The 19,718-nt window shown below is 45.8% G+C and overlaps 1 protein-coding gene across 7 annotated transcripts in view; it reads right to left on the bottom strand.

Annotated features, from left to right (window-relative positions):
* Mta3 (metastasis associated 1 family member 3) overlaps positions 1-19,718 on the bottom strand; it is a 119,443-nt gene that overhangs the window by 85,253 nt on the left and 14,472 nt on the right. For 6 of the 7 annotated variants that reach the window (XM_040737223.1, XM_040737217.1, XM_040737219.1 and 3 more), the window contains exon 4: positions 4,458-4,584. In XM_040737223.1, coding sequence (XP_040593157.1) covers positions 4,458-4,584 — 127 coding nt within the window. Of the gene's footprint in view, positions 1-4,457; positions 4,585-5,707; positions 5,727-19,718 lie in introns of those variants that run through there. The other variant, XM_040737222.1, reaches the window with a different exon arrangement.

Below are 19,718 nucleotides of genomic sequence, written 5' to 3'. Positions count from 1 at the left end.
TAGTCATTCTTCTGCATGGAGACAGTGGCAGGGATGGCGATGTCTGGATTCTGGTATACTAACCTGACAAGGGACCGAAGGAGGCCCAGGCTACATGAAGCTCAGAGACTGTACACCGGGGTCTTTAAAACCTATCCTACTACTGTCACCAAATTTAGTTTTGAAGTAGTTTTGCTGGCCCCTTTAAGAATGGCTCAGCAGGGGCCTGGAGAGATGGCTCAGCGGTTAAGAGTACTGACTGTTCTTCTAGAGGTTCTGAGTTCAATTCCCAGCAACCACATGGTGGTTCACAACCACCTTGAATGAGATCTGGTGCCCTCCACTGGCATGCAGGCAGAAAACTATATACATAATAAATAAATAAATAAATATTAAAAAAAAAAGAATGGCTCAGCGGGTAAAGAAAGGCATTTGCCACCAGCTATGGGGGACAACCTGAGTTTGATCATCTTCTGGACCCATGTGGACCAACTCCCACAAGTCACGACCATACACACACCATGGCATGCACATGCTCACAGGCCCACACACACAAGACAGACAGACAGGCAGACAGACAGATAAGCAAGCAAACAAACAGATATAAAAAGCAATTCCAGTAATAATAATAAAAACCCAGAGCTGGGCAAGCAGGTGGTGGTCATGGCAGTAATCCCAGCACTAGGGAAGCTAAGATCACCAGGCCTGACAGGAGTTCCGGGTGAGCCCTCTTACGGAGTAAAACCATCTTGAAAACTCAGTAGCTTTTTTTTTTAATAATAAAAATAGAAAGTACAGCTGGCCTGAAGATACGCTGGACCCTGGATCCAATCCCTGTACTACTGGGAGGATGGGGAGGTGGGGGACAACACCAACAATGATGATGAGTATGATGTCCAGCACAACCAAAGTTAAACGATGGGGAAGACAGGGTCCCTAAACTAGGGCAAGGTCTCCATCACTGTTCATGCTCTGCAACAAAAGACACATGGAGAGCAAATATCCAGGTCCAAAACCTGTTACTAGAGGACAGACTGGGACCAACAACCACCAGGTATCTAAGACAAGTTTTTAAGACATGCTGAAGCCTTATTTCAAAGGCTATGGTTCTGATCTCAGGGCAGGCGAGAAGGAAAGAATTGCCTCTTTTTTATTCTGATTAGCTGTGCCACAGGCTGGGAGGAGATGGAATCATTGCATGCACCAGTGCTGACAGGAGAGCTGTTAAAAAGCCAGGCTCAGTGCTTCTGAGTTGTGGAGAAGTCCAGGCCAGACACAGAAAGAACACATCCATAAACCAGGTTGAGGGGCATATTTCCTGGTTTCTACATGCAGCTAGCGTTGTACCATCTTTTGGAATAATAACATAACTTATATGCTTAAATGGATTTAAATTTAGATCTACCCAATTGACTTGAATCTAAATAAGAGTTATGTGAAGTTGACATTAAAAAAAAAAGCTTACCTTCTCAACAAGTGGCTTCGGAGCTTTCATTGTGTCTGATATTTCTGTAGCACTTGCTGTGTGTGAGTCATTAGCGCTGAGTGTCTGCAGCTCCAAGTCAGGCAGTATCTAAAGGTGCAATTTATGAAGTGGGGGACCTGGGCAAGTAGCTAATTGTTCTGTGCCTTGGCCCCCTCCTCTGTAAACAGGGATAATAACACATCTACCTACAGAGTTGCTGTGAGGATTAAATACATGAAAAGCAGGCCTGCCATAAAAGGCTCAAAAGCTGCCAGAACATGAACCACATGTAAGCCCAGGCATTTGTAACACTCATCACAGGTGTCCCGGTAGCACAGAGCAGAGAGAGTGTGGAAATGAGGCACATCAGCCCACTCTAACTGTCACCGTGCAAACTTACTAAATCCTCTGTCTGCTACAGATGAATGAAGGACTGCTCACCAATCGCAGGGTGCTCATTGAAAGAGCACGCAGCATTTGCTGCAAGCAAAGACCTTCAGACAAACACATAAAACGACTTAATGTCCCAAGATAAACAGTAACCGTTGGCAAAACGATAAATCTTTGTGCTTTATAATACAAGCAACATAAAATCTATTATTAAAGGACCCCAAGCCACAGCGTATGAGTGAAGGGTGCTGCCTCTATCCTGCTCCCGCACCCCTGAAAACGCACCAGACAGATGCTCACACCCATCCCACTGTGGGATGCTCACTGCCCACACCCATCCCACTGTGGGATGCTCACTGCCCACACCCATCCCACTCTGGGATGCTCACTGCCCACACCCATCCCACTCTGGGATGCTCACTGCCCACACCCATCCCACTCTGGGACGCTCACTGCTCACACCCATCCCACTCTGGGATGCTCACTGCCCACACCCATCCCACTCTGGGATGTTCACTGCTCACACCCATCCCACTCTGGGATGCTCACTGCTCACACCCATCCCACTCTGCTCAGGCTTCTCAGAACAAGCCCTGGTATCACTGTCTCTCATTCCCGGTGGAGTCAGAGGGAACAAAGGTGTTGCTCCTGAGCCACACAGGGAGGCTTACAGCAAATGAACATTAATGTTCACCTACTCCAGAGGGCTCGAGAATACTGCAGTCAGGCTTTCCCCACATTCACTTCGATAGGGAGGAAATTCTGGGCACTTGACTGTGTCTCTGAGAATAAAAAGTCAGCATTCACCAAATTACCCCTATAGCTGCCAAAGAACAATGGGGCTTCGGCAATTTTCTCCTTTTAAAGCAGAAGCAGACAGGGCAGGACTTCAACACCAGCAAAATGTCAAGACCACTCTCCTGAGCACTTGTTCTACATCAGCATGTGGGCCGCTTAGCCAGGCTCTGCGCCTTGCTAGAGACTGCCCAGAACCGCCTTCAGCCATTTGCAAAGGGGAGACACAGGGGAGAAAGCGCGGCTTTGCACCCCTCCCTCTCACCAGAAAACACAGAGAAAAAGGCGTAAATGTCTCTTCAACATAATTCAAAGCATCGTCACTAGGTAAAGCCCTTGCATAAGTGTCTTGATAATTATATTCCAATACACTCTCCCAGGCCTTATGGAAGATGAAAAACACCATTTTCCCATTCCAAGCAATCTGTTAAAGAAAACCAGCATTACTTGTAAACAGATTCCAAGCTATCAGAAGGGTAAATTAAAAATACACTTGTGTGTTTTGGATACATTCTTTAAACCATTTGTCAGATCCGTGTTCTAACAAGAATCTATGACTGGCCCCACAACTTCTTGAGCTCAAAATGAATCTTTATATTCTAGCTTCTTCCAGTTAAATAATTACTGCCTATGGTGCTTTAGTATTTATTAGTTATTTACATCTTTAAGAAAATCTCAGCTGGTGATGAATGCCAATAATCCCCACTACCTAGAAGGTAGAGGCAGGAGGATCAGGAGGTAAGGGCCAGCTTCAGCTACATGGTAACTTAAAGACCAGCTTCAGTTATAGGGGACCTTGCTCAAAAAAAAATGCACAGGTCAAAAATAATGTATGAGAAACCATTATTGCGTAGAATTAATATATACTAATAAAAATTTAAATAAAATAAGCTCTCAGTATGCTTTCATATTTAGTTTTCTCTCTGGAAATAGCCTGATAGGTGAAAAGACTTTCACATTACCTGGCCTGATCACATTTCCTAGAAGAGGACTTGAGTCACACAACAAATATTAACCCTCTGGAGAACTACAGCAAGTGCTCAACTTTCCTAGAATCATTTGCTACCACATCCAGCTCTGCATCCATCCTACCAGTAAATAAAAAAGACCACCACCACCCCAGCACAATCCTCCAGATTATAAAGTAAGGACTGGATCCCACCATCGCACAGAGCTAAGGTCGTGAGCCCAGCTCGGTGGTAGAGCACTTGCCTAGCATGTGCAAGGCTTTGATTTCTAACAAAAACACATCTGTTAGAGTTTTTTTGTTTGTTTGTTTGTTTGTTTTTTGATTTTTGAGGCAGTGTTTCTCTGAGGCTTTTGAGGCTGTCCTGGAACTAGCTCTTGTAGACCAGGCTGGCCTCGAACTCACAGAGATCCGCCTGCCTCTGCCTCCCAAGTGCTGGGATTAAAGGCCCCTGTTAGAGTTTTAAACTAAGCAAATACACGGGGTTGATGCCAGTCATAAGGAAATAAAGAGCAAGGTTTTCACCCCAGAGGTACTCCCAAGAAAATAAAAAGCCACATATCCTTCAAGGGCTGGAGTCAAACAAGTTTGCTAACTAGACGCGGCTGTGTGTGACGCTAACAGACACTCAGATACACTCTCAGTGATGAAGTAACAAAAAGATGCCTCATCACTGAGACTCAGGACTTCTGTATGCCAATGCACACAGTAAGTCCCAAGATCAAACCCTAGGATGAAGTTTGCAGGGCGCCAACCTGAGCAGGACCTTGAAGAGTTTTCCATGGGCTTCTAAGAAGGCTTCGGTCTAGGCTTTGGTCACAGTGTGTCTGGGAACGTTAGGGCAACTTCTAAAGGTCTCACCTGATGTGTGTTGCAGGAAGGGATTCATACTGGCGGGACAGAAAGAGCTCCCTATGTTTCAGCTGATGCTTCTGCTTCTCAGTCAAGTCAGCCTCAACCGTCATCTCCGTCTCTTCCTCTGTCTCTTCTATACAAACAAAACCCAAAGAAACCATTATTACAACCCATGTCGCCTTTGGGGATATTCAAACAGAACGAACGGACAGGTCAAATTAGCATTTCATCATCCGATGACTTCTTCATGCTAATCACTTTTGAACTTCACAGTAAACTTTTCATTGCAATCCCAGCCCTAAAATTAAGTCCTCTGGGCTGCCAAGGAAGAAGATAAACACCACTGTTAAAACGGCAGAACTGGACATGCTGGTACACACCTGTGAGCCCAGCGCTTCAGAAGCTGAGGCAGGAGGATCGCCAATTCAAGACCACCTGGGCGAGAGAGTAAATTCAAGGTGAGCCAGTACTACACAGTGAGACCAGTCTTAAAATGAATAAATAAGTGAGCAAGTGAGCGGGCAGTGGCTGGAGAGTTGGTCAGCGGCTGCAAGAACTTTTTTGACATTACATTTAACAGCTTTAAAGAGAAAGAGACACTAATAACATTTACAGACATAATTCTGATTAATTTGAGCCACACAACTTAAAAAAAAAAAACTCCTCTGAGGCTCCCAGGTCCCTCACAGCCTCACCTGGAGCGGCCGTGTGGCTCTGGGGGATAGCGGGAGTGTGGGAGTGCAGTGACTCAGAGTGAGGCTCAGGGAACAGGAAGAGGGCTGCTGCTCTTCACGCAGGAAGCACAGCTCCAGAGTGAACTTGGGGCATCTGGCTTCACGCCAAACCCTTAACTCTGAGACCAGAGGTGTCACGCAGACTGACAGCAGCATATCTAATTGTCACAGTTCTTATTTCCGGGCCCAGGACCATAGAGGTCATTTTATCAAACACAATATCCCACAAGTCTTTTTCTAATTGCAAGAGGACCTGCTGTCTTCCCTAATTTCGGGTTTTTAAAGATCTGAATTGAAAACAAGCCTGACCTAGGAGCGGGCAGGCAAGTGGGCTCAGGAGGTAACGGTATGTGCCACGAAGCTTGACACCACGAGTTCCAATCCCTGGGTCCCACACAATGGAAGGAGAAAAGTGATGCCTCCAAATTGTCCTCTGACCCCCATACATGTGCCGAAGTGGACACGGAAATATACACAACACACACATACAGAGTATCGGTGTAATAAAAGAAAAAGTCTCACTGTAAGGATTCAGGCATCATGCTGGTCTGCCCTTGTCACTGGCAGAATGCACTCAGGCAGTGCCCTGGTCAGTTTAGAGTTCCATGGTTGTGTAGTCTGCACCCAGGTGCAAAGGACCCTTTAAAAGAAAGACCCGGCCACTCGCTCTCTTTCCCTCTCTCTTCCCTGAAGAGGACTTTTCCTGTCTCCTCTTCTGTCCTCTCTCTTTTTCTCTTTCCTTCCCTCCCCCCCCCTTCTAATAAAACTTCTCACTAAGCTCTGTCTGCCTGGCGCTCTCTCTCCCTCTCCTCTCCTCTCTCTCTTTCTCTCCTTTCCTCTCCTCTCCCTCCCTCCCTCTCTCTCTCTCTCTCTCTCTCTCTCTTTCTCTGTGTGTGTCTGTCTCTCTCTCCCTCCCTCTTTTCTCTTTCCTTCCCCTCCCCTCCCTTTCTAATGAAACTTCTCACTAAGCTCTGTCTGCCTGGTGCATTTGTTTGTCCGTCCCCCCCCCCCCCCCCATCACCGTTGCCGGCCAAGGTCCCCACGCAAGGTCCCCCTCGAGCTTTATCATAACACTCACCATGCTCAAACAAAGAACAAGGCAAGTCAAGGTCGCTGGATGTTCTTTCACACAAAGAGAAGCACAGCACCAAAAGGAGCACCCAGTGCAGGGCTGATGACTCTCACTAGCGGGGAGCGGCGGAGTTACCGCTGCACTGGCACTGTTAGCAAACACCACTTACAGAATCACGCTCTTTCCCTAACTGGAATTCGATAAATTGTTGTTCTAAAAGATAGGGCTAGCTGAATTCTAATGGTAGCCACACAGCAAAGAGCACCAATACATATAGCAACAACGGCAAACCTCACCTTTTTTAATTGTCGTTTTGGTTTGGGTATCTTTTTGGCTCGTTTTTTTTTTTTTTTTTTTTTTTTTTTAGACAGGATCTTACTATGTAGCCCTGGCTGGCCTGGAACTCTCTATGTAGACCAGGTTGGCCAGGAACCCACAAAGATCTGCTTGCCTCTGCCTCGTGTGTGTGTGTGTGTGTGTGTGTGTGTGTGTGTGTGTGTGTGTGTGTGTGTGTGTTTGTATATATGTGTTGTGTAAATGTTTGTATGCGTGCATGCGTGTGTGTATATTTGTATATATATGTTATGTTTCTAGCTGAAGCTGGTCTGGAATTCACTATATAGTCCAGGCTGACCTTAAACTCAAGATACTCCTCCTCCCTAGTTTATCAAATGCTTTTTTTGTTGTTTTTGGTTTTGGTGCTGAGGACAAAACACAGGATCTGAGCTCCTGAGCAAGCACTCTACCACTGAGCTATACACCCACTAAAATTTTATTTGTTTTAGTTTTGGTTTTTTTAAGACAGGGTCTCACTATGTAGCTCTGGCTATCCTAGAACTCACTCTGTAGACCAGCCTGGCCTCAAACCCACAAAGATCTGCCTGCCTGCCTTGCCTCTCAAGTGTTGGGATTAAAGGAACGCACACCACTACTCCTGCCCCCCCCCATGAGGGCTGAGGGAGACGGGGAGATGGCTCAGTGGTTAACAGCAGTGCCTGCTCCTCCAGAAGACCCAGATTTGATGCTCAGTCCCCGTATGGTGTTTCCCAACCACCTGTAATGTCAGTTCCAGGAGATCTGATATAAGGCCTTCCAGCCTCTGTGGGCACGAAGCATGCCCAGGCATACATGAGCAAAACACCCATACACAAAATCTTTTTTTAACAACAAAAAAAAGTGTGTGTGTGTGTGTGTGAGAGAGAGAGAGAGAGAGAGAGAGAGAGAGAGAGAGAGAGAGAGAGAGAGAGAGAGAGAGAGAGAGAGAGAGAGAGAGAATAGGAGTGTATGTCACAGTGCACATGAGGAAGATGAGGAAGTCAGAAGACAACTTGAGGGAGCGAGTTTTCTCCTTCCGCTATGGGGTCTGGGGATCAAGTTCAGGTCCTAGGCTGCTTGTGTGCAAGTGTTTTTCCCACGGAAAGATCCTGCCATCTCTTAACTCTTACTTTTTTTATACAATCCATGGTACAGGCTGGAAAGTTCTAAAAGCTGTCAAGTACAACGTAACCACCACAGAAAATCACCACAGATGCATGGAAACACACCCTGTACTCCCAACACAGCAGACAGGAGAAAGATCATACCAGTTCACTGCATACTGAGTTTGAGACTAGCCTGAGGTACACAGAAAGATCCTGTCTCAAAAATAACACAAAGAGGGGCTGGAGAGATGGCTCAGAGGTTAAGAGCACTGACTGTTCTTCCAAAGGTCCTGAGTTCAATTCCCAGCAACCACATAGTGGCTCACAACCATCTACAATTCAATTGGGTGCCCTCTTCTGGCATGTAGGCAAAATACTGTATATGTAATAAATAAATAAATCTTTAAAAAAAATAACACAAAGAAATAGCAACGATAACAATACATTTAACACCAGGTGGTGGTAGAAAACACCTTTAATCTCAGCACTGGGAGACAGAGGCAGGTGAATCTTTGTTGACTTCAAGGCCATCCTGGTCTACAAAGCAAGTTCCAGGACAGCCTGTTACACAGAGAAACCCTGTCTCAAAACAACAAAAAAACATAATAAGACCAAAAAAAAAAAACCCACAAATATATTTAACAAATGGCAGAACTTGTACCCTAAAACAACACTGCCAAAGACCAAATCGAGTAAGAAACAACCCATGTTCACTGTCGGAAGATCAAACACTACTTGAAATGGCAGTAAATTCCCAGGTTGATTTACACGTGAGAGCCATTCCTAATGCAATTCCAACTGCCTTTTTCACTAAAATTAACATAGATCTGATCATTCATACCGGCATTTAAGGACGCACAGTAGCCAAAATAATCTTGAGTAAGAACAAACTTAAGGTACATTGCAACCCTACACTGATCGGGACTGTGGAACCCAATTAGGACACACGGGAGGACAGAGGACAGCTAAAAGTGCAGAGCCTGAACATACACGCGACTGATTTTGAGCAAGGCAGCCAGGACCAGTCCTCAGAGGGAAAACAGACAAGACTTCCTTTGGCAAATGGTGCTGAGACAACTAGATACCCATCTGTAAGAGAATAAACCGACTGTGGACTTCCACACCTCAAACAATACACCAAAATGAACCCAAAATACACACCAAAAGGCTAAATGGTAAGAGCTAAGAATCAAAATAAAACCGGTATCCCCATGACCTGTTAGACCAGGAAATGGTATCTTACCCACTATATGCAAAAACATAAACAAGAAAACCAAGTAGAAAAATTGAACTTCACATTAAAATTTTATGTAAATGGATAAAGCTTGCCAAACAGCAGTCCAGTCTGAACCATGAGTACCAACTTCAGGGAGACCCATCTCAAAAATAGGTGGAGTGTGACTGTGTTGGTTTGAATAAGAATAGCCCCCACGGGCTCCCATCGTGCTGGAATGAAAGGCGTGTGCCACCATGTTCTGCCAGCAATTTTTTTTTTTTTTTTTTTGGTTTTACGAGACAGGGTTTCTCTGTATTGTTTTGGAGGCTGTCGGACCAGCCCAGCCTGGATCTCATAGAGATCCGCCTGCCTCTGCCTCCTGAGTGCTAGGATTAAAGGCGTGCGCCACCACCGCCCAGCTCTGCCAGCAATTTTTTAAACAAACGGCAAGCACACATCCCATTAGCGGGGAGAGTGAAGCCCTCCCAGGCCACCCAGTCTCTGCAGAACTCCGTGGCAGGTGCATGGGAGAACTGGCAAGCAGCTGGATGCCAGCTCAGTGTCATTTTGAACGTTTTCCTGATCTCACAGACCCCACCGAGGGGAGTGGGTAGTGACCAAGCAATGCACAGGAAGTCAACCGTGCAAAGAAAACCCTTGGCTGGAGCACAGGTGTTTCACTTTCCTGCTCTAAGAAGCCTGTCTCTGAAAACGTTCCTTTCACACAGTGAGCTACTATGACTCATCACTTGTTCTCCAGCGAGTTAGGATCCCATCAAAAATTTAAGCTATTTCTGCTTTGCATTTATTCAAAGAACTCTGCATCTGGCAAAGGCTGCCCAGTCTTATAATAAATCCAAGTCCATCTGGAATGCTGTAGCCATAGCATGCCGCCATGCAACTTTCCACTTGCTATAAACTGTGAAACTTAAAAAACAAAGTTTAAAAAAAAACTAGAAGTGTCTTAGTTGGGATTTCAGTTGCTGTGATGGAACACCATGAGCAACAGCAACTCAGAGAGGTAGGGGGCAGACTAAGGGAAGTCAGGACAGGAACTCAAGCAGGGCAGGAACCTGGAGCAGGAGCTGATGCAGACGCCATGGAGGGTGCTGCTTCCTGGCCTACTCTCCATGGCTTGTTTAGTCCACTTTCTTATAATACCCAAGACCACCTGCCCAGGGATGCCACTGCCCACAGAGGGCAGGACCCTCTCCCATCAATCATTAATCAAGAAAAAGGGACACCAGCCTATTTAATCAAGGTCTTTTCTCAGTTATGATTCCCTCATCTCAGATAACTCTAGGTTTATGTCAAGATGACAAAAGTTAACCACTACTATCTCATCTTCCTCCCAGCACCATCCTTCCAGAGCATCCTCCTTCCAGCACCATCCTCCCAGAGCTTCCTCCCAGAGCATCCTGCTCCTGGATTTACTACCAACACTGTCTTCCCTGAGCATAGCTGAACATTTCTTCCCAGAACAAAATCAAGAAAAAGGCATACGTGTGTGTCTCAGTTAGGATTTCTGTTGATGTGAAGAGACACCACGACCATGGCAATTCCTATAAAGGACAGCATTTAGTTTGGGCTGGTTTATGGTTTCAGAGGTTTAGTACACTATCGGCATGGCAGGAAGCACAGCAGCATGTAGGCAGGCATGGTATTACAGAAAGAGCTGAGAGTTCTATATATTGATTCACAGGCAGCAGGCAGAGAACTGTCTATACACTGGGTGTAGCTTAAGCATACACGAGACCTCCAAGCATGTGACACACTTCCTATAATAGGGCCATACCATACTCCAGAAAGGCCATAACTCCTATTAATACCACTCCTTAGGGGCCAAGCACCCAGACACATGGGTGTAAGGGGCCATACCTATTCAAACCACAACAGTGTGGTTCTACGTGCCTGTAAGCCCACCACTCTAGATGCCGAGGCAGGAAAGATTTCTGTGAATTCAAGACCAGCCACAGTGAATTCCAGGGCTGTCAGGACTATAATTTCCAGTACCCACATGTGGACCCAACTCCACAAAGTTGTCCTGACCGTCACACATGAACCATGGCACATACAAATAAATAAATGTTAAAAAAAGAACTTAAAATGGAGATATTTAAGTAAGGGAGAAAGAAGGGTGATACAGAAAGAGAGGGGAGGAGGAACAGATAACACTAGAATGTTTGGAAAAAACTATTTTTCCATAAGCTTAATAATATCTACATTGTGTGTGTGTGTGTGTGTGTGTGTGTGTGTATACACACATGCAAAGAGAGTGAGAGAGTGGGGGGTGTTTTATTATTACAGGGTGAAAATACTCCCCCAGGAGCCACAGACAAACAAAAATCCCAGTGACAGAAAAGGGACACCTCACTTTGTTAATCAGGGTGGTCCAAAAGACCCCCCTCAGAAAAAAAAACACAATACAGGCTATTGCTGCTGCGTTGGTTGCCTCCCAGACCCTGAAGGTAAGACTCTATGGCTGAAGACACCACACACACTCTGGTCACAGGACTTGGCAGAATCCAGCTGCTATGACCTTGAAGCCTCCTCCCTGGGGGCTAGCTCCCAAAGTACTGGCAGACACTATACAAACCGCCAAGGGAGAAAAGCAGTCAATAGCCATACTCAGCTGTGAAGAGTTCAATGTTGAGAAGCCAGCCCTAAACATATGTACATATGGGCAACACAAATCAGACTCAGCAAGGTGTGCGTGCGTGCGTGCGTGCGTGTGTGCATGTGCGTGCATGTGTGTGTGTGTGTGTGTAACAATAATAATTGCTTTAAAAGGTCATGAATTTAGAGATGGCTCACGGTTAAGAGTACTGGTTGTTCTTCCAGAGGACTGGGGTTCAATTCCCAGCACCCACAGGACAGCTTACAGCTGTCTGTAACTCTAGTCACAGGGGATCTGATTCCCCCATACATACTTAGAGGCAAAGCACCAATGTATATAAAATAAAAGTAAATAAACGATTTTTCAAAAAAGGTCATGAATTTAAGAAGGAGTTGGGAAAGTGAGAGGTAGAGGTGAAAATGATGTAACTAGTATATTCATGTGTGAAATTCTCCAAAAACATCACAATTTAAATTTAAAAAGAAAACAACTTCCCATTTTGATAAGAAGATCCTCAGAATTGCCAGCCCCCATTCAGATAAAAACTGAACCTGAGTGGTTATAAATCTGAGCATCAACCAGGCCATATTTTTCCATGGAAGCCATGTTCTCCCTTCTACCTGACCTCAAAATAAAAAAGTAAAAAATAAAAAACAGACAGGAAAGTTTGCCTGCCTCTGCCTATCTCCCTGGATTTCAGGAAAGAGCTTGGAACACACTTTCTGGGGCAGCAAGAACACACATGGAGGAGATCCTGAAGCCAGGTGAAGATACCAGCATAGCTTGCAGTGCAGCAGAGGTTTCCCTGGATCCCTGTGTGGACCAACACCTGAAGGAAAAGGAGGCAGGAAGGAGGCTGGCCCTGCCCTCCCAGAGTGGAGAGCACAAGCTCTGGGAAGGATGGCCTGAGTCCTATCTCGACTAACAAAATCCTGTGTTTGTGGCCACACCCCAGTCACCTCATTTACACAACCTCCAGTCCTGTGAAAACTGAGAGCAGCCAGTTAGTTACCTTAGGCTTCACATGACCCAGATGCAGCAGCATGGTCTAGTCTATTCTGTGCTACCTTAAGGATGAAGATTCAAGAGCCTGCAGAGCATAGTGAAGCAGAGGCGGGAGGATTGCCATGAGTTGGAAGCCAGCCTGGTCTACATAATGAGTTCCAGGACAGCCAAGACTACATAGACAGGGTCTGTCAAAAAAAAAAAAAAAGGAAAAAGAAAGAGGAGAAGGAGGGAGGAGGGAAGGAGGGAGGGAGGGAGGGAGGGAGGGAGGGAGGGAGGGAGGGAGGGAGGGAGGGAGGGGAGTCTCCAGCTTGCTGTGGACGGCTGTAATATAACACATACACACCTGTGAAAATTCAGCGTTACACATTTTGCCCATGTACTGCATTTTATACAGCAATTTAAGTCTTTAAGATGCAACTGCTTCTGCCTCTAGACAAATGGAAGTAACAGAGGCCAGATATATCTGACTACCAGAAACAGAATAATTAATGAACACAAAACAAAAAGCATCACTTCTTCCAACACTGGGCCACTGGACATTTGACAATCAATGATGCGGGGAGATCCCTGGGACACAGGAAAGAGTGAGGGTAACCTGACCCTCGCCTTGCTCAACATCTAACAGAAGGGGCTGGGGGATGGGGTCGGAGAGATGGCTCAGAGATTAGGACCACTGGCTGCTCTTCCAGAGGACCTATGTTCCATTCCCAGCAACCACATAGAATTCACAACCATCTGTAACTCCTACACCCTCCTCTGGTCTCCACAGGCATTGTATGCACATGTTGCACAAACTTATATGCAGGCAAAACACCCACAGATAAAAAGTAAAAGCTTTAAATACGACAGGGAGGGGAAGAGAGGCAGGCAGGTTGCCCCCAAAAGAGGAAAACAACCCAGAAACAGAGCTCCAGAGAGGAGGGACCCTGGAGGCCTGCGGAACATCCTCCAGGAGCACACGTGTGCAGAAAATACCAGAAGCCAGGTCAGCAACCGCTGGAGGGACTGAGAGAGGAACTATGCCTGAACTCACACGGGGCTGTGACAAACATGTTCACCAACTGAACACTGGAAATAGACACCATGCACAGTGCGCTGGGCAGAAAAAACAGAAAAGGGGAATTAAGCCCTAGGCAGATACAGCTCTGTACCTGCTTACAAAGCAGCAACAAGACAATCAAAATAACTGCATCCCGGGACCAAGGTTCAAATGACTTACAGGAATACAGCGCTGTCCACAGTCATGGGACACAGTTGTACAAGGGAGGACTGCTTGAATCCAGGGGTTCAAGGCCAGCTTAGGCAACATACAGAGTATGTGTCCCTTCCAATATGTATGAGTATTTGCTTGTATGTATGCATACATGCGTGTGTGCGTGCTGCAGGTGTGTGTGTGTGTGTGTGCGCGTGCGCGCGTGCGCACGTGCGCGTGCATACCACATGCATGCCTGGTACACTCAGAGACCAAAAGAGAACATCTCATCCCCTGGAACTGGAGATACAAGTGGTTGTGAGCCACCGTGTGGGTGTTGGGTACCAAACCTGGGTCTGCTAGAACAGCAAGTGCTCTTAATTGCTGAGCTATCTCTACAGACCAGAAACCCTGCCTCTTAAGTATACTTTTTTTAAATACCTAAAACTGTAAAATGACCATACTAAATGCTGGCCAACTTGTGAAGGAACTTAGAACTTGCTTCCGCTGCCAGTGGGAATAAATGTACGATGATAAAAATCACTCCCACAAACAGCTTGCAGTGTCTTTCAAAAATTAAAAATGAAACAGACTGGGTGGCACACATCTGAAAGTCCAGCACTCAGAACCCTGAGGTAGGAGAACTGTGAGTTTGAGACCAGCATGGGCTACAGAGTGAAAACCAATTTCAAAAAAAACAAAAACAAAAAGCAGAGCCACTGAGATGGTTTAGCATGTAAAGGTGCTTGCTAGACAAGCCTGATACTTTGAGTTTAATTCCCAGAACCCATGTAAAAGTGTGGATGGAGAGAATCAACTCCACAAAGTTGTCCTGTGATCACATGCATGCACATGTATCCCCACCCCCAACACACACAAAGGACTTCAAGGTAAAATTACCATATCATGTAAAAAGCTATTTGGCTTTGACACAAAAGAAAGGCAATGTCCATCTATAGATGAATGGACAAGCCATTATATTCATATAATGGGCTACTCAGTCACCAAAAAGTTAAAAGAAAAATAAACTATTAAGAGTTACCCTATGAGCCAGGTGGTAATGTTACAAACCTTATTCCCAGCACTCAGGAGGCAGAGGCAAGCAGATCTCTGAGAATCCAAGGCCAGCCTGGTCTACAGAGTGAGTTCCAGGAGAGACAAGACTACACAGAGAAATGCTACCTCAAAAATCAAAAAACAAAGAGAGTTGCCCTATGAACCTTCAATCCTAGTACTCACACAGAGGCCTGTAAGTTCGAGGCTAGACTGGTCTACATAGAGAAAACTAGGACAGCCAAAACTGTACAGAGAGACCCTGTCTCAAAAGGGGGAGGGGATTGCCCTATGACCAGGCATCACAGCATACACCTTTAATCATAGCACTCAGGAGGCAAAGGTAGTCCAGCCAAGGCTACATAGTGAGACCCTGTCTCAAAAGAGTTACCCTAGAGGTTGGAGATGTAGCTCAGTTGTAGACTACTTGCCTAGCAAATGCTCAAAGCCTGTAACCTCAGCAGTCTGCAGGCGGTGGCCGGAGGATCAGAAGTCTAAGGTCAGGGAGATGGCTCAGTGGATAGCAGCCCTTTCAGCCAAGCCCAGTGCCCTGAGCTGGATCCCCATTCCCCACAGGATGGAAGAGGATGAACTCTTACACGTTGCCCTCCGACCTCCACGCAGGATGTGTGGGGACACATTCTAGGGGCTCTAAACTGCCATCTCTGGGACAAATTGGGACAAGCCAAAAAGGACACAGGCATTGTCAGCTTCCTGGTAGGACATCCAGACCTGCCCTCCAGACTTCAGAAGGCCATTTCCCACCTGCATGGCTGAGTCACCTGAATGGCTCTATGGGTGCCTGCTGACCTCCAGTGAAAAATCCAACCCAGGCTGCGACATTCTCGCAGTGACTCTAACCGATGCCAAAGCTACCATTTTCCGTGTCTTATGACTCAGAACATAGGGAGGGAAGCAGAAAGCACTGGCAAGCCCTTTAAAAGGGTAAGAAATTAGTTAAGGGCTAGGAAGAGGGCTCAGTGGGTCAAAGCACTTGTTTCATTGCACAAAAACCTGATCTGAATCCCCAGGACCCAGATGTGCAGACTGTACAGGGAAATGCACCCAGGGGAACCCCTTGAAGCTCGCTGGCCAGCTGGTCTGCCAAATACAACAGAAATCAGACCCTGCTTCAAAGAGGAAGTGAGGACCAAGATTCAAAAAAGTCCTCAACACTTTATGTGTGTATCTCTCACACACACTCACACTCACACACACACACACACACACACACACGATCATACATACGGGTACACATACTCTCACACACACACTCATACATACAGGAACACATACTCTCACACACAGACACACACACACATTCTCTCTCTCTCACGCACATACAGGTACACACACACACAGGTACACACACACTCATACATACAGGTACACATACTCTCGCACACAGACATACACACTCACACACGCGCACACACTCATACACACAGGCACACACACACACACATTCTCCCTCCCTCCCCCCTCACACACACACACACACACACACACACACACACACACAGAGGTACACACCTAGGGTGCACAAGGCCCTCAATCCATCCTCAATTCTTCCTCAGAAGGTCAAAACAAAACACCAAAGTTTTAAGTAGTAGTCAGAATATAGAGAACTTACTGAAGTAGTCATGTGCAATGACACATTTGTAATCTCAGCACTAGACAAAGGCAGGATTGTGAGTGTGAGTTCAAAACCAGCTCTATTTAAAAAGAAAAGGGGGGGCAGGATTCACTGGGGAAAATATCATTGTGATGGTTTGGATAAAGATGGCCCCTATAGGCTCATTTGAATGCTTAGTCACCAGGAAGCAGAACTGTTAGGAGTGTGACCTTGTTGGAGGAAGTGTGTCACTGGGGGTGGGCTTTCAGGTTTCAAAAAAGTCATGGCAGGGCCAGGTTCCCGGCCCCTCCCCTCCTCGCCCCGTGTTTAGGGATGAGGACGGGGTGCTCAGCTACTTCTCCAGCAATGTCTGCCTGCCACCACGCCCTCTGTCATGATGACAGGGACGAAAACTCTGAAGCCAGCTCCAATTCAATGTTTTCCTTTGTAAGAGGTGGTCATGGTGTCTCTTCACGGAAACAGAACAGTGACTAAGCAGAATATAGACTTCAATAAAAATATTTTCTTTGGCCGGGCGTTGGTAGCGTGTGCCTTTAATCCCAGCACTTGGGAGGCAGAGGCAGGCGGATCTCTGTGAGTTCGAGGCCGGGCTGGTCTACAAGAGTTAGTTCCAGGACAGCCTCCAAAGCCACAGAGAAACCCTGTCTCGAAAAAACCAAAATATATATATTTTTTTTCTTTGTTATTGTTTTCTTTTCTGTTTGTTGAGACGGGGTCTGCCATAGCCCAGACTGACTTCAAACTTGCTAAGTAGCTGAGGATGACCTTAAACCTTCCCATTCCCTACTCTCTTGACCTGTGCAGCAGGGAAGGGGGATATGGGCATGTATCTCCTCTCTGAGGTGCTGGTGATTAAAGCTAAGGCTTCGTGCAGCCTGGATAAGCACTTTCCAACTCACCTGCATCCCCCAGCCTCAGAAGACTGACTCTCTTGACAAAGAGAACCAGGGACACACACCTGGGGAGATGGGGCAAGAGGACTGTGCCAAGTGTGAGGCCAGCCTAGTCTACACCGAGAGTTCCAGACTACATACTGAGACCTCATCTCATGAAAGAGAAGAAAACAGAAAAGATCATCTGTGGAAAATTTGAGACTAGCTACACTAATTATAAAAATGGCTTTCGTTCAACTGCTCATGAAAACATAAAATGTGAGTATGTAGTTTTCCAACCCATAAATCATGTCACATAATTATAAAAGCAAAGCCAGCATAAAGCCTTGGGAAAAAAAAAAACATAGGAATTGCCCAATTACTAGAATGCCTCATTTGGTGATCAATAAGCAACGTGACATAAATTTTGAAGTAGGAACATAGTACTTGCTGTTTAGAAAAATAGAAACCATTAACATCCAAAAGAACAGATCAATAAGAAAATGCATACCATAAAACATAATTAACTTGTCAACTAATAAAACTTTGTAATATTTACAGTTGATAATAATCTGGCTAATGAGACACAAACTTGCTGTAACTGCTAATTATAAAATGTCATTCACAAAAATAAAAACATTATAAAGCAGCAAGAGGAAAATAACCTTAGAGATGCAAGTATATTACTTTAATGCGCTGACAGAAAATAGATTTTATGCCAACTCTAATCAAGCAACAGAAGCAGTCTAGAGAGAACCGAGAAGTGTCACCGAGGACAGGGGATAGGGCTGTCTCACATGAGACAGGGTGGGCCTCAGATTTTTATTTTTTTGATGGTGTCTTATGTACCTCAGGTCAGCTTGAACTCCTAATCCTCCTGCCTCCGCCTCCCAAGTTCCTAGCTAGACTCCAGGCAGGCACGGTGACAACCATGACACCTGACAGGGCCTTAGAATTGATTTGAAGGGAGAACACGAGGCTCACAAGGACAGGCTTGCATCAGAAGCCAGGTACAGTAACACACTTTTTCCCAGTTCCCAGTAGATGAGCTAGAGGCCAGCGTGGGCTACGTGGGTTGGCAGTCAGCCTGGGCTATACAGTGAAACCCTGTTTCCAAACAAAAAAATTAACAAATAGACTACACGTCACAGATTTCTCTAAATAGGCACCTTAGAAGAAATCCCCAGAGATGAGTGGAATTGTCACCAAAGATACACAGCAGTTTACTGATGTAGATCTCACACAGAGACATTCTGATAAATTCTCTAAAGACTCAAACTAACAACACATATGATGACAGACACATTTTAAGTAGTGCAAAGATTTAGAGCATTTACCATCAACACATTTTATGGAAAAATATTTTAAAAAGGACATAATTCAGCAAAGTGAAACACAATGCAGAGGAGAGAAAACAAGTACATGAGTAGGAAATGAGTCTTTTCTACGTTTTTATTCACGTATTTATACTATGTGTATGAGTGTTTTGCCTGGATATATGTCTATGTACCATGTGTACCTGGTGCCCATGGAGCCAGAAGAGGGCATCCGATCCCCTGGAGTTACAGATGGTCTTAACCTTTGAGTCCTCTCTCTCTGTCTCTCTGTCTCTCTGTCTCTCTGTCTCTCTCTCTCTCTCTCTCTCTCTCTCTCTCTCTCTCTCTCTGTCTCTCTGTCTCTCTGTCTCTCTCTCTCCTAGGAAATACAAGTCTTAATAAGTAGACACAGAGTCAGGCATGGTGGAACAAGCCTGTAACCCCAGCATTTGGGAGACAGAGAGGCAGGCAGATCTCTGTACATTCTACATAGCAACAAACAAATAGGTGACAAAGTGACAGAGACAAATAGGGAAAAATATGTGACTCCAACTCCAGTTGCTCAGAGGGAAGGGAACCAGAAGCCACAAGCACAAGATAAGCCAGGGCCTGGAGGCCCTGACAACAACAGACTTGTAGTCCCAGCAGCAAAAGAAACCCATAGGTCTCTCCAGCCTGCAGAGCAAAAGGTCATCTGACAGAGACTCTTCCTACAGGAAGGCTAGGACTAAAGAACATATTGCAGAACGCCACAGCCATAACAAACAACAAGGCTGGAGTAGCAACATTTTCTGAACAAAGCGACCGATGCGCAGAAGCAGACAGTCGCTCTGAACTCTAGCAGACCTTCAGAGAGAAGTTGCAAAGCACTGGGATGGGGAGGGGACGGATGGACGGGTGTGTGTGAAAAAACAACTAGGGATTGGGGATACAGCTAGACGGTAAAATGCTTGCCTAGAATGTAGGAGGTACTGGGCCCAGTCTTCAGCAAAAGGTGGCCGGAGATGGTAGAGCATTTGCCTAGGATGCTCAGAGCCTGTGCTGCATCCTCACCCCCAGGTGAAGCGGCATCATTGATTGGAGGGTACAAGCAGGATCATCTCAAGTTTGTGGTCACCTTTGGCTTAGCA

Source organism: Mesocricetus auratus, unplaced genomic scaffold, assembly GCF_017639785.1.
Source record: "Mesocricetus auratus isolate SY011 unplaced genomic scaffold, BCM_Maur_2.0 Super-Scaffold_100676, whole genome shotgun sequence".
In the NCBI taxonomy this organism is placed as follows: Eukaryota; Metazoa; Chordata; class Mammalia; order Rodentia; family Cricetidae; genus Mesocricetus; species Mesocricetus auratus.
The sequence above is the reverse complement of the archived record's forward strand: the minus strand, read 5'-3'. Positions and strand labels throughout refer to the sequence as shown.